Source organism: Salmo trutta, chromosome 31 (assembly GCF_901001165.1).
Source record: "Salmo trutta chromosome 31, fSalTru1.1, whole genome shotgun sequence".
Lineage (NCBI taxonomy): Eukaryota > Metazoa > Chordata > Actinopteri > Salmoniformes > Salmonidae > Salmo > Salmo trutta.
The window spans coordinates 12,589,761-12,603,918 of record NC_042987.1 but is presented as its reverse complement, the minus strand read 5'-3'; the positions used below and the strand labels follow the sequence as shown (position 1 = coordinate 12,603,918).

Here is a 14,158-nt window from a genome sequence, read left to right as displayed (position 1 = left end):
GTCCTCTGATAATACTAGTGCCGTGCGAATCGACATCCTTGTGTTTTGAGAGAAATGTCTAAGTTTTACATGTGTTTCTAAATATTTGAGCAAGAAAACTATAACGATTCGATAAATTGAATGACATGCTGCGCATTGCCTATATATGAAGGGCCTACGTGTATCAACTTTTATTGCAAGACCGTGTTGCAACTTCACAATGAATGCTTTTGTGTATAAGTTTTGTGGGAATGACTTGAACATCGCCATATGCGTCATAAAAAAAAAGCTTGTGCCCATTTAATGCAACCCCTGCTTTTAATAGATCGCAAAGCAGCATACAACTGAGCTAAACGTTTGGAACAAATTCACTTTCTCATTCATAGCCTAAAAAAAGTGTCTTCACTGACATTTTCAAACTCTGCCTGTCTGAGTCTGGTAATACCAACATGTTTCAAGCAGACAACCATAGTCCCTGTGCCCAAGGACACTAAGGTAACCGGTCTAAATTACTACAGACAAGTAGCACTCACGTCTGTAGCCATGAAGAGCTTTGAAAGGCTGGTCATGGCTCACATCAACACCATTATCCCAGAAACCCTAGATCCACTCCAATTTGCATACCGCACTAACAGATGATGCAATCTCTATTGCACTTCACAATGCCCTTTCCCACCTGGACTAAAGGAACACCTATGTGAGAATGCTATTCATTGACTACAGCTCAGCATTCAACACCATAGTGCACTCAAAGCTCATCACTAAGCTAAGGACCATGGGACTATACACCTCCCGCTGCAACTGGATTCTGGACTTCCTGACGGGCCACCCCCAGGTGGTAAGGGTAGGCAACAACACATCCGCCACGTTGTTCCTCAACACGGGGGTCCCTCAGGGGTGCATGCTCAGTCCACTCCTGTACTCCCTGTACACGCATGACTGCACGGCCAAGCACGACTCCAACACCATCATTAAGTTTGCCGACCACACAACGGTGGTAAGCCTGATCACCGACAACGACAAGCCTATGGGAGGTCAGAGATCTGGCCGTGTGGTGCCAGGACAACAACCTCTCCCTTAACGTGACCAAGACAAAGGAGATGATTGTGGACTACAGGAAAAGGAGGACCGAGCACACCCCCATTCTCATCAATGGGGCTGTTGTGGAGCAGGTTGAGAGCTTCAAGTTTCTTTGGTGTCCACATCAACAAACTAACATGGTCCAAGCACACCAAGACAATCGTGAAGAGGGCACAACAAAACCTATTCCCCCTCAGAAGACTGAAAAGATTTGGAATGGGTCCTCAGATCCTCAAAAGGTTCTACAGCTGCACCATCGAGAGCTTCCTGACTGGTTGCATCAGTGCCTGGTATGGCAACTGCTCGGCCTACGCAAGGCACTACAGAGGGTAGTGCGTACAGGCCAGTACATCACTGGGGCCAAGCTTCCTGCCATCCAGGACCTCTACACCGGTGTCAGAAGAAGGCCCTAAAAATTGTCAAAGACAACCGGCCACCCAGGTCATAGACTGTTCTCTCTGCTACCACATGTCAAGCGGTACCGGAGCGCCAAGTCTAGGACCAAAAGGCTCCTTAACAGCTTCTACTCCCAAGCCATAAGACTCCTGAACATCTAATCAAAAGACTACCCAGACTATTTGTTTAGCTCACATCTGAAGGCTGGGGGGGCATTTAGGATGTCTACTGCAGATGACAAAAAAATCCTAATGATATTGATCACACTTCCTCCATTCAAATATTATAGCGACACTATACCAAAGATGTTATCAGTGTAGCCTGAAATTGCCTGGACTGGTTGAAATATCTTCACACTTCAAAAAAAAACATTACTGTCAATTTATGTAAAAAAAAGTAAGAATTACAGGAGGCAGTTTGAAAAAAAAAAAAAACGTATCCCGTCATATCGTTCTCTGGAATAACGTACATTCTGGGGTAATAAATACATAACCAACGTTCTCTGGTAATATTAGTACCGTGCGAATAGGGCTATAGCCTTAACTCCTGCAGAATTAAGCATTTCTTGCAGTAAAATTATACAGGAGTGGAGAAAAATGATGAATTTCTTTCTGCATCTTGAGAGAATGCGATGCTCCGTTAGATACGATCTGTAGAGGTGCTGTCTTCATCATAAAAGATGATAGTATTTCAACCACAATCAGTTGAGCAAGGGTTTATTTAGTCTTCTAGGGCAACATATGACAAAAGAGAAGCTATATGCATCTAATTATAGACAAGTTGACTAACAAATAGCCTACCATAGCCTAACAAAATGTCTGAAATTATAAGCAGAAACATAACTAAATGACAAAAAATCCTGCATCCCCTGTCCCCCCCCAAAAAGTATAATAATAAATAAAATACAATTATAATAAATACATTTAAAAAGGTTAGGGTTGGGTGCGGACCTCAGATTTTCAGATTTCAGATGCATTATTAGTAATTGCAGGCAGGAGCAGGTGAACAAACAGCTGACCTGCGCACCACTATCGGCGGTTCCTCGAGTTGCGTGAGCAAGTCTCCATTGAAGTAAAAAAATATATATATTATAATAATTGAAAACATGTACTTCGACTATCCGGATATCATTATGTTATTCAAATACAGAAATAAATGTCAAATGCCCATCACTAGTTGTCACCAACATCTTGTTGCATCTATCTGACCATGAAGAAGTGAAAGGCAACAAAGTGCTCATGACTCCCTGGTTGACAACTGCTCTCTCCTTGAGTGACAGGGGGCAGGGCTTGGTGTGGGAAGTGGTATGCAGCAGGAGGGGGAGAAAGATGACCAATAGCAAATGGAGTAAACTATAAAAACGGACACTACACGCGCTAGACTTCAGTATGACATTTCATTTTTTGAAACATTAAAAATACCATTATAGAAAGTAAATTAAAACGCCAAACCGGTCTGTGCAAGAATACTGGTATATAGTAAAATACGGTATATCGCCCAGCCCTAGTTGAACGTGAAAAAAGTACCAACAACACTAATTCAACAATAGTTTGTTTCTAATACAATGAACAGTTTGTGAAGAATTGTTATCATAGGAGACACTAACACAAATGACAAGAGTCCATATGTAAAAATGCCATAGCCTCCATAAGTTCTACAGTCATAGAGGGTGTAGTGGTGAAGGGAACGCGTCATGATAGACACCATGTGGGTCACCAGCCACTCATGAAAGCCCCTTTGTTGGGGACCCTGAGTGTGCTAAGCTGCGGACACAATTATACCCGGGCCTGGACACAGAGGCGAGGCAGTGACCTAAAAACAGCCTCCAATCTCTCCTGCCGCCACTGCTAAATCGTTGCCGCGACTCAAAATAAAGTGTAAACTTAAACAACTAAAGCCAGATAAAACATATGGAAAATATAATGGAGCGCTATATTATTTTATAATATCATCAGAACTAAAAAATCACCAAAATAAAAAACGACAGTCATGGGCCTCCTGAGTGGTGCAGCGGTCTAAGGCACTGCGTCGCAGGCGTCACTACAGACCCGGGTTCAATACCGGGCTGTGTCGCAGCCGGGCGCAACCGGGAGACCCATGAGGCTGAGCACAATTGGCCCAACGTCGGCCGGGTTAGGGGAGGGTTCGGCAGGCCGGGATGTCCTTGTCCCATCGCGCTCTAGCGACTCCTGTGGCGGGCCGGGCGCAGTGCACGCTGACACGGTCGCCAGGTGTACGGTGTTTCCTCTGACACATTGGTGCGGCTGGCTTCCGGGTTAAGCGAACAGTATGTCAAGAAGCAGTACGGCTTGGCTGGGTTGTGTTTTGGAGGACACACGGCTCTCGACCTTCCTCTCCCGAGTCCGTATGGGAGTTGCAGCGATGGGACAAGACTAACTACCAATTGGATATCACGAAATTGGGGAGAAAAAAAAAAAAGACAATCAGGGGGGTGATTGGCCACGCTCACCATCACCCCCCACCTACGCTAACTTTGTCACCACTGCTGAAAAAAATCCTAGGGGAAACACTGCAAAGCACTACATGATGGAAGTCACAGATTCAAAGGAAGGATGACAAATGGGGAAAAGAGCCTTGTATGGGCTAGTTACTTACATCTATTCAAAAAGTTGTCGATGCTTTTGTTTTTCCTCAAGGCTGGAAAGTCAAGGTCGTACACCAACGCATCCAAGCCATCCTAGAGAGAGAGAGAAGAGAAGCATTAATAAAAAGGTATAGTCTTCCAGGCCTAAGGCCACAACTAGGGCAACTACTCTACAATACTCTAACCAGCTCTTAGCTGGTCTACAGTAGAATACATCTATGGCGTGTTACCTGGAGGCTATAGGCTATAAACCAGCTATATACCCAAACCTTCACAATAAGTCAACCCTGCAAGCAATAGCCCCAACCTGGCTTAGCCAACAGAGGCCAAGGTTTTCAGCAAATCAAAAGATCATATTTCTGTGCCACTTGTAGCCTAAACGGTTGCAATTTAGTATAACTGATTAATAGCTGATCTCATGACAGATTGAAAAGGGTTTCATTTCACAACTTTATCCATGTTCAGGGAGTTTCAGACCAGAAACTCTGATGCTTAGAAAATAAGCATCAAGGCAGGGCTCTACAGTGGTGACCATTTTACTGTTTCATTTACGAGCACCAAAGCACCTAGAAAATTAAGGATTCTAGCTTCATTATCTGAAATATTTTTCACTGAGCTCTAAAATGTCTTTATGTGCGCCTACATTTTCCAATTTAGGTGCACACATTCTCCTTTTTCAAAAAGAGGTCAGCGTAGAGCCCTGCAAGTCACAGAGCTTGTGCACTACACACAATCACAGCAATGGTGTGACATCAAACGCCTGACCACATTTGGTCTCCGACAAAAAGATGGACAAAGCCTGTTCAGTCTGACTGAACAACTCATTCCCCTACAGCAAGATCTCAAATCTATGTTCATAAGAAACACATTATTATTAATGGTCAGCTTAGCCACAGGCATTGGACGTCACACTCATAAGCACTGAGATTTCATTAAAACACCAGCCGCTCCTTACTTAGAACAGCAACTGAGGAAACTGAAGAATGAGAAAGCATTACATCGGATGACATAAAACAGCGGGTTGTAATAATTGCCTACATTTCCCAGGTCAGGGAGCGCTCTTCAATGCAAACCTGTCTGGTTGACGGAGTTCCTACCTTAAGTCAACTTGGCAAGGCTTAGACAATTAGCACCTTGACTCGAATGGAAGTTGATGATGGGAAAAGGATTACGTCAATGTCAACACTGCAGTGAAACTACTCTACATCTCATGACATGAGGTCATCCATATGATGTTATTCCAACACTATGATTAATACCCTAAATAAACATATTAATCCCCATTCATCACCCAGGTGTGAACAAAAAGGGCCCTCCTCAGAGCCTAGATCGGTCGGGCCAACTGGCGGGATTTAACCTAATCTTCCTTAATCCAGGATGTCTCACACAAAGAGGGCGGGGCCACATCAAAGAGAGCAGTTTTAGCCAGGCGTGTAGCAGGACCCAATCGCTGCTGCAAAGCGTTCTATTTTACAGCGAAGGCTGCAGCAGAAGCGAACTTCTTTGTCGGTGACTCTTCCGTATGCTCAATTGACTGGGGAACAGCTGCCTCATAGAGAAAATCGTAAAGGCAAAAACATTTTTAGTTTAAGGCCTTGTTAATATTATTTCACACCTTGATATCTAGGTCTATAAAAAGTTATCTGAGCTGCATGAAATTGAACAGCAGCAGAACATGTATGGTTCTTTCCTTGGCTCCCACACAAGTGAGAAGGAAGCATTTGAGTCAAGTGTGACGGACTGATTGAGTTGGTTGTCATGTATTCTGTTCTGTGACACGTGAGCACAGAACGTTGACCTTTGTCTACCTAGTTATGACTTGAACAACCAATCTGTGTGAAATAAAAACAATAGATGACACTACAGACAGACAGGCCTGACCCTCCTCATGGGGAAACAAGAAGAAAAGCCACATGGTGAATCAGCTGCAGCTCAGACAAGAAGAGAGGAATGCTCTTAAGTAACTATGGCTCCGGATGGCGGACAGGAATGGGCAAAAATATAAATGTATCATAACTACAAAAAAAATCATGTATTTTGAAATGCTTTTAAATTAAAATACGTGTTGCTTTTTCAAATACAGAAATGCATTCGCAAGTAGCCGTCCCGAACAGTAGCAACATTCTCAGAAACAGTTACAGAACATTTTATTTGCTATGAATGTGATGTTCATCTGCCTCAGTTGAATGCACTGACTGTAAATACACTTCAATATATGAACGCAAAATGTAGTGTTAGTCCCATGTTTCATGACCTTAAATTTAAAAATGCTCAATACTCACAAAAAACTTCTCTCAAATGCTGAAGACTATTTGTCTGTAAAAATGCAATTTTGTGGGGGGAAAAAGTCATGACCTCCCAGGCACAACCATGGCTGCACCCATGCCCAGTCATGTGAAATCCATAGATTAGGGCCTAATGAATTTATTTCAATTGACTGATTTCCTTATATGAACTGCAACTGCATGTTGCGTTTATATATATATTTTTTGTATAGGTAGTAAGTTTGGATAAAGGCCTCCGCATGCTTCCCAGCCAAAACAGTTTGGAAGTGTTCATGCATACACTACCATTAAAAAGCTGGGTCACATAGAAATGTCCTTGTTTTTGAAAGAAAAGCAAATTTTTGTCAATTAAAAAAACATCAAATTGATCAGAAATTCAGTGTAAACATTGTTCATGTTATAAATGACTGTTGTAGCTGGAAAATGGCAGATTTATGGAATATTTACATAGGCGTACAGAGGCCCATTATCAGCAACCATCACTCCTGTGTTCCAATGGCACGTTGTGTTAGCTAATCCAAGTTTATCATTTTAGAAGGCTAATTGATTATTAGAAAACCCTTTTGCAATTATGTTAGCACAGCTGAAAACTGTTCTGATTAAAGAAGCAGTAAAACTGGCCTTCTTTAGACTAGTTGAGTATCTGGAGCATCAGCATTTGTGGGTTCGATTACAGGGTCAAAATGGCCAGAAACAAAGAACTTTCTTCTGAAACTCGTCAGTCTATTCTTGTTCTGAGAAATGACGGCTATTCCATGCGAGAAACTGCCAAGAAACTGAAAATCTCGTACAACGTTGTGTACTACACCCTTCACAGAACAGCGCAAACTGTCTCTAACCATAATAGAAAGAGGAGTGGGAGGCCCCGGTGCACAACTAGGCAAGAGGACAAGTGCATTAGTGTGTCTAGTTTGAGAAACAGAAGCCTCACAAGTCCGTTTATTTTGGACTTCGGTGAGATTTATTTTAAATCGGCTGTTCAGGAACAATATTTTATCTCAAGGCAAGCCGACATTTGGAGCCGAAGTCTACGCCCCTTCGTAGGTGATTGGTCAACAGTACGGAATCTTCAATAAAGTATTTGTCATTCAATGTGAGAAGACTCGTTTTCATGCACATTTTTTCATCGAGAAATACTGCACCAAACATCTGATGTGTAACATTGCTCGACTAAGATCTCGGCAGATTTGAGTTATTTTAGATTAATTCTGACAATTTTGAGGAAGTGAGTACTGGATACAGCGCCTCAAAATGGACAAAGTATTATTGCCGCTTTTCCTCGTTTTTCAAGTGACAGTCTTAAGGGAGTATGTGAGCACACCTGTTCGGTTAGAAGATGCTGACGCCTTAAGAGTGTCTGCTAAATCACAAAAATGTTTAATGTACATGTGAAAATAGCTAAATGAACTGCAACACACACTAGGTATTCATTATTGACTTTGTTTTGGGGCAGAGCTCATTAGAATAATACTCAGCATGCTTTGCGATTGTTAATTTCTTTACATACATTTATATTTAGTTCATTTAGCAGATGCTCTATCACACCATAGTGCCAGACTTCTGATACCAACATAGGGTGAAAGGTTTGGTATACATAAGATCGCCCTATTTGGAAAAAGATCAAGTCCATATTATGGCAAAAACAGCTCAAATAAGCAAAGCGAAACGACAATCCATCATTACTTTAAAACATGAAGGTCAGTCAATCCGGAAAATGTCAAGAACTTTGAAAGTTTCTTCAAGTGTAGTTGCAAAAACCATCAAGCGCTATGTTGAAACTGGCTCTCATGAGGACTGCCACAGGAAAGGAATACCCAGAGTTTCCTCTGCTGCAGAGGATAAGTTCTCCAGCTGCACCTGACGCCCTATATGACTGCTGTCTGTGACGGCACACTCCATCACCAAAGACTGGGAGCTGGAGTCAAAATGCCTGGAAACGACACTAGGCAATATAGCCGAGGGGCTAAGCTTGGCCATGGAAGAGTGGCAAGTGGGCGAGAAGAAGATATCCTGCTTCCCAACTGCAGGGGTCACAACACAAAGTGTTTTTCAAACAATATATAAAATATATAACCCATAACAAATATCTTGCTGCGTTTTGTAAACGCATATCTAAAACGCTCCTTATGGTAATTTCTGATCGGCATCAGACTAATTTTGTACTTCAGTTGCACTTCTCCACTCGGATGTGAATTCACAAACGGGCATTCTATCAGTCTATACTATTCTTCGGTACTAGTCAGTATAGCCTACTTTTCTCCAGAAAAATGTAAGATTAACACCAAGCAAAAAAATTAAAGGACCGTAGCTGGTTCCATTCTTTCTATGATAAACAGAAATATGATGGCCATGCATCGTTTATGGAAAATTGCTTTTTCCATTGTAAGCTAATTTACTTGTGTGGTTGCTCGCCAAAAGGCCTTGCACTTCTGTTATCTGATGAAAATGAAGCCATTTTCTGCCAAATGTGTTGCACTAATGTATTTTCATTTTAGAAAAACTATAGTTGCAAACCTAGGGCTGTGGCAGTCATGAAATTGTCAGCCAGTGATTGTCAAGTAAATAACTGCCGGTCTCAAGGTAACTGACCATTAATTAACATACACATTTAGCATCTCCTGGCTTCCATGCATAGACTACAAGCCACTGATGCAGACCTTTGGAACATCTACATTTTAACAAGTCTAATAAATCCATGTAATATAGCCTACACCATCACAATAAATCCATTATTTATTTTAGACAGGTCTAAAGAAACATGATATGAAGAAAATGTCTATTTCAGAAGAACAGAATAGCATATTGAGTTGTCCTTATGTTAGGTCCTGATCTGGCTATGCCATATGGCTGTGGGCTACACTAGCTCATTTAGCAGACAAGATTTGCTTAGAATTACGTGCCATTATTTTATAGTATGAAGAATGCAATTGAACATAGCCGAATAAAATAGAAAGGATATTTTCTCCAAACGATTTGAGGGAGTGCACACATGCGGCTATTCTGTGTTAAGAAATAAGTAATCCTAAATGCTTAATTTAGGATTATGTAACTTTAGTTGTGATACAAATGTTGGGCTATATGTTTTGAATTTTAAAACATTCTAAGGCTGCAAGATGTGACTAATGATGATTTGAAAAAAGTTGCAAGAAAAGGCATGAGGTCTGATTTATTTTTTGCGCAGGCTGCACACACTTCATCAGTCTCTCATTTGACAAGCCTCTAATTTCCCAGCTGCATCCCTGTGTGGCCATAATCCCCCCCCCAAAACATCTGGCCGCAAAATGCCAGTGGCTGAAAATAATTCCCTTCTCCCAACTGCATGCCGAAGAACCTCTGACGCACATGGCTCTCAGTCACGTGATTGGGTCTTTTCTCTTCTACAAGTGAAGACAGACACATATGGGATGCAACTGCGTGCGTCCTTATCAAATTCTGAGGAGCATATTGAAGGTATTGGAAGAACTGTCCACATTAACTTTTCGTCCGACAACAAGATGAGTAGGCCTATGAACAGCAAAAGCACTACCCTATGTCAATCTACAATAACCATAGTACAAAAGTTGACCTATTCTAGTCTGTGCGAGAAATAAATATTCCAAACATACTCTTGGACAGTTGTGGGATGTGATAGATCCCAAATTAATTCAACCAATCGCATTAAAAAAAACTGTTTTAAGAAATGAGCCTGATGCAACAGATCAGAATGTTTAGCTTAAAATGTTGATAAACTATTAAGCTGTTTCTAAACATTACAGAGCGCAGCAATGCGCACAAGGCAGTAGGCTATAAGCGCAAAAATATTCCATTAGCAGGAAAACGCCATTCTCAAAAGTAACCACAATTGCAAATATGAATGCAATACATATTATAAAAAGGAACATTTCTATGTTGAATATGATCTTCCCCAAACTTGAAACTCACGCGCTGCGTATGTATGCCAGTCAGGCTCTACAGCCGTTGGAAAGCGGCTTAATGTGCTTCATTACATGAAGTGTGCAACTATGATTTGAAAAGTTGCCCAAAACAAAGCATGCGCTGTTTCCCTTAAGCATGACATTGTAATATATAATTTACAAGTAATAGGCTAATATTGTCACTCATCACACTATACTTGATTTCATCTTGTCTTTACATATAGTAAATAATGTGACATTTTTTATTTCATTTAGAAGAATGGACCATTATCATGCACCTGTCTCAACAGGGGCAGCGGGAATAAAAATACATGTCATCTATGCACTTAAATAGCAAACGGAGGATGCTTTTCCCATGGTTCATTTTCATGCCAGCCAGGTGGGCTATACTCCTGTTTTAAAGAGAAGCAATGTGCTTAATATTAGCGAGGTTGAGAAATATAGTAGGCCTAGCCAATAGAAAACTATTTTTAAGAGGCCATCAATATTTTCTCACGCAAATGCACAGCCTATAGAAATGTTGTGCAACATGAGCTCTCATGAAGTGTTTGATTGGATTTTCGATTACATTTGTATTGATGTAAGAGTGATTAGAGGGACAATAAGAGTGCAGAGTATTAGGCAGTCAGCAAGTTTGGTAGGCTACTAATGACCATAGCAGCAGAGCTAGGAGGAGCCTAATTACCATGACTAAACGGTCACATGGAATTTGACTGCCATCATGACCGCATGTGTGGCGGTAATATGGTCACCATAACAACGCCTTTAGAAAGTATTCAGACCCCTTGACTTACTGCACATTTTGTTAAGTTAAAGCCTTTTTCTGAAATGTATTTTTTTCTTTTTTTTTACTCTGCAATCTATACACAATACCCCATAATGACAAAGTGAACACAGGTTTCGATTTTTTTTTTTGCAAATGTATATATATTTTTGGGAAACGGTAATATCTTATTTACATGAAAGTATTCAGACTCTTTGCTATGAGACCGAAATTGAGCTCAAGTGCATCCTGTTTTAATTGATCATCCTTGAGATGTTTCTACAACTTGTTTGGAGTCCACCTGTGGTAAATTCAATTGATTGGACATGATTTGGAAAGGCACACACACACACACACACACACGTGTCTATAAAAAAAGGTTCCACAGTTGACAGTGCATGTTAGAGCAAAAACCAAGCCATGAGGTCAAAGGAATTGTCCGTAGAGCTCCGAGACAGGATTGTGTCGAGGCACAAATCTGGGGAAGGTTACCAAAAAAAATGTCTGCAGCATTGAAGGTTCCCAAGAACACCCTTGACTTTCAATTTAAAAACACAGATTTGTTGTCAGACTCGCTCAACACTCCCCGATGATGGTATGAGTATATAATGAATAATAGGCTTATAATAGTAGCCTAACAATAATACATTGAACAAAAAATATTAAAAACGCAACATGCAACTATTTCAATTCATTAGGCCCTAATCTATGGATTTCACATGACTGGGAATACAGATATACATCTGTTGGTCACAAAAAAAAGTAGGGGCATGGATCAGCAAACCAGTCACTATCTGATGTAACCCCCATTTTCCTCATGCAGTGCGACATCTCCTTCACATAGAGTTGATCAGGCTGTTAATTGTGCCCTGTGAAACGTTGTCCCACCTCTTTTTAATGGCTGTGCGAAGTTTCTGGATATTGGCGGGTAACTTCAATACGCTGTCGTACACATCGATCCAGATGTGGGTGACATGTCACCCACATCTGGATCGATGTGTACGACAGCGTGTTCAAGGGGTGACATGTCTGGTGAGCAAGCAGGCCATGGAAGAACTGGGACAGGTTCAGCTTCCAGGAATGGTGTACAGATCCTTGCGACATGGGGCTGTGCATTATCATGCTGAAACATGAGGTGATGGCGGCGGATGAATGGCACGACAATAGGCCTCAGAATCTCGTCATGGTATCTCTGTGCATTCAAATTGCCATCAATAAAATGTGACCGACCGGCTCGATTCAGTCTTATGTAGCAAAATGTGAAATGTTCTTTTTTTTTTTACATTGGATAAAAGTAGACTCAGAGCTAGAAATGGTATATCACACACTACAGTTGAGGAACAATGGGAAAGTAATTCTGCTTTGAAGGTTGATAAACTTGTAACCTCACTTTTGAGAAAATGAATCTTGAATGTTTTGGTACCTACTGGACAGCTTCGTCTACACCCATTCAGTGTCATACAAACCCTTTTAAGCTTTAGCCCCACCCATCTCTTTAAGGATTCACTGTGGGGCTAAGTACTAAACAACCAAGGATTTCAAGACTAAAGGGTGGTTTATACTACGGGTGTGTTCGTAATCTGGAGTGTCAGTATGCTCTTGGGGTTCGTAAACTCAAGAGCGTTACGGTCTGGGAGCGTTCAGCGCGCACACTGGACGCAGTCAAGCACCCATACTAACTGGCTAACGTTGGCTAGCTACTTCCAGACACTCTGACCATTTTACTCGCCCTAGCACAGCTGGTTAGGCTGACACCAGCCAAGTGCATATGCATTGTCTTCAGATACACCAAACCAAGGCATAAGCACAAGTATTCATTGCGGAGGAAGGAGATGGAACGCAGGTCATCCATGCACCAAACAGTGATGCGTGAAACGTCTTTTCACGGGCAATAGCCACAGCTGCTGGGCTGAGAAAACCAGTAGCTGTGTAAACCAGTGACTTTACTAGACCTAACGAATAATGAAGGCTCTGGTTTCAAATCCTGTGCAGAAAGCTATCCACCAGGCAACCAGTGTTGAGCAGGGCACGGGCAGGGATTGGACCTGAGTTTTTCCATCTCTCCTGTCTCTGTCTGGCTCCATAGAGAAGACAGGAACACAAGGCCAAAAAGCCTCTGCCACTAATGCTCTGACTGACACCTTTCACACCATCACGCCAACCCGGACCGTACGGATTGCTTTGATTTACACTTTTTAAATGCCATCGCGCCGACTGGAATCGTACAGTACGGTTTCAGAGGTCGTGTGTCAGACTGTCCTTTCTATCTCAATTCCAGCCATTATGATGGATGCGTAACCAAACCAGCATAGTACAGCTCGGCTCAGCTCATCTCAGTAGTGTGAGAAGGGTATAACAGAGTACCAGAGGTGTGCAGTCTATCTGCGTTCCAGGCACAGGAGGTGAATCATGCAGCAACCATCAATAAACGCATAACAAACAGAAGAAATGACTAATGCAATATGGCCAGCTGTTAATATCTGAGATTCCCAGCATACAAAGGATCTAAGCCAAATAACTGCTCCGTATGGCACTGTTGCTTGATAGATTCAGACCGAAGTAAAACAGATCAATTGTATACTAGGCTGAGCCTAACTCATTCAATAGACTAAGCCTATGTCAAAAGTAAGCCTAGGTCTATAGCCAGAGTCACGTATACGGCTCTAGTCCATAGGCTACAGTTTGCTTCACTCCACACACTAAAGGAAATCAAACCATATATGGCAGTTTGGGGTAAATGGCTAGAAAAGCAGACAGAGAAGAGCACTGCATTGCAACCTGCCAACTCTGTATTTCTCCTGCTTTCTGCTGATGCTGCAGGGAAGGGTGACATCCATCCCTAAGATTGTTAAATAATAACACAAAAAGCACACTACTATTGATGAAAAGGACATTCAAAAGTGCATGACTATTCCAAATAAAATCTGTGGTTGACATTACATGGCAATTATTTATATTATGCTGAAAGGGAGTAAAAATCTACACATTTAGTCAGACCTCTTTTCGGCAGACATTTCAGTTGGAGTTAGTTTCCATGGGCGACTCAACCACATCTTCCTTCTCTACATGCCAACGCTGGGCACTGTGGACAGGCCAGGCACAGAGGTCTAATTGTAGCCGTACCTCTCATTTCCCT

The 14,158-nt window shown here is 41.8% G+C and overlaps 1 protein-coding gene across 4 annotated transcripts in view; it reads right to left on the bottom strand.

The window, feature by feature from the left end:
• Positions 1-14,158, bottom strand: part of LOC115169563 (rho-associated protein kinase 1) — a 67,732-nt gene that overhangs the window by 30,260 nt on the left and 23,314 nt on the right. For all 4 annotated transcript variants that reach the window (XR_003870884.1, XM_029725299.1, XM_029725300.1 and 1 more), the window contains exon 2: positions 4,072-4,153. Coding sequence is in view for 3 of the 4 variants with exons in the window: in XM_029725299.1 (XP_029581159.1) it covers positions 4,072-4,153 (82 nt within the window). In the remaining variant the exon portion in view is untranslated. The remainder of the gene's footprint in view (positions 1-4,071; positions 4,154-14,158) is intronic.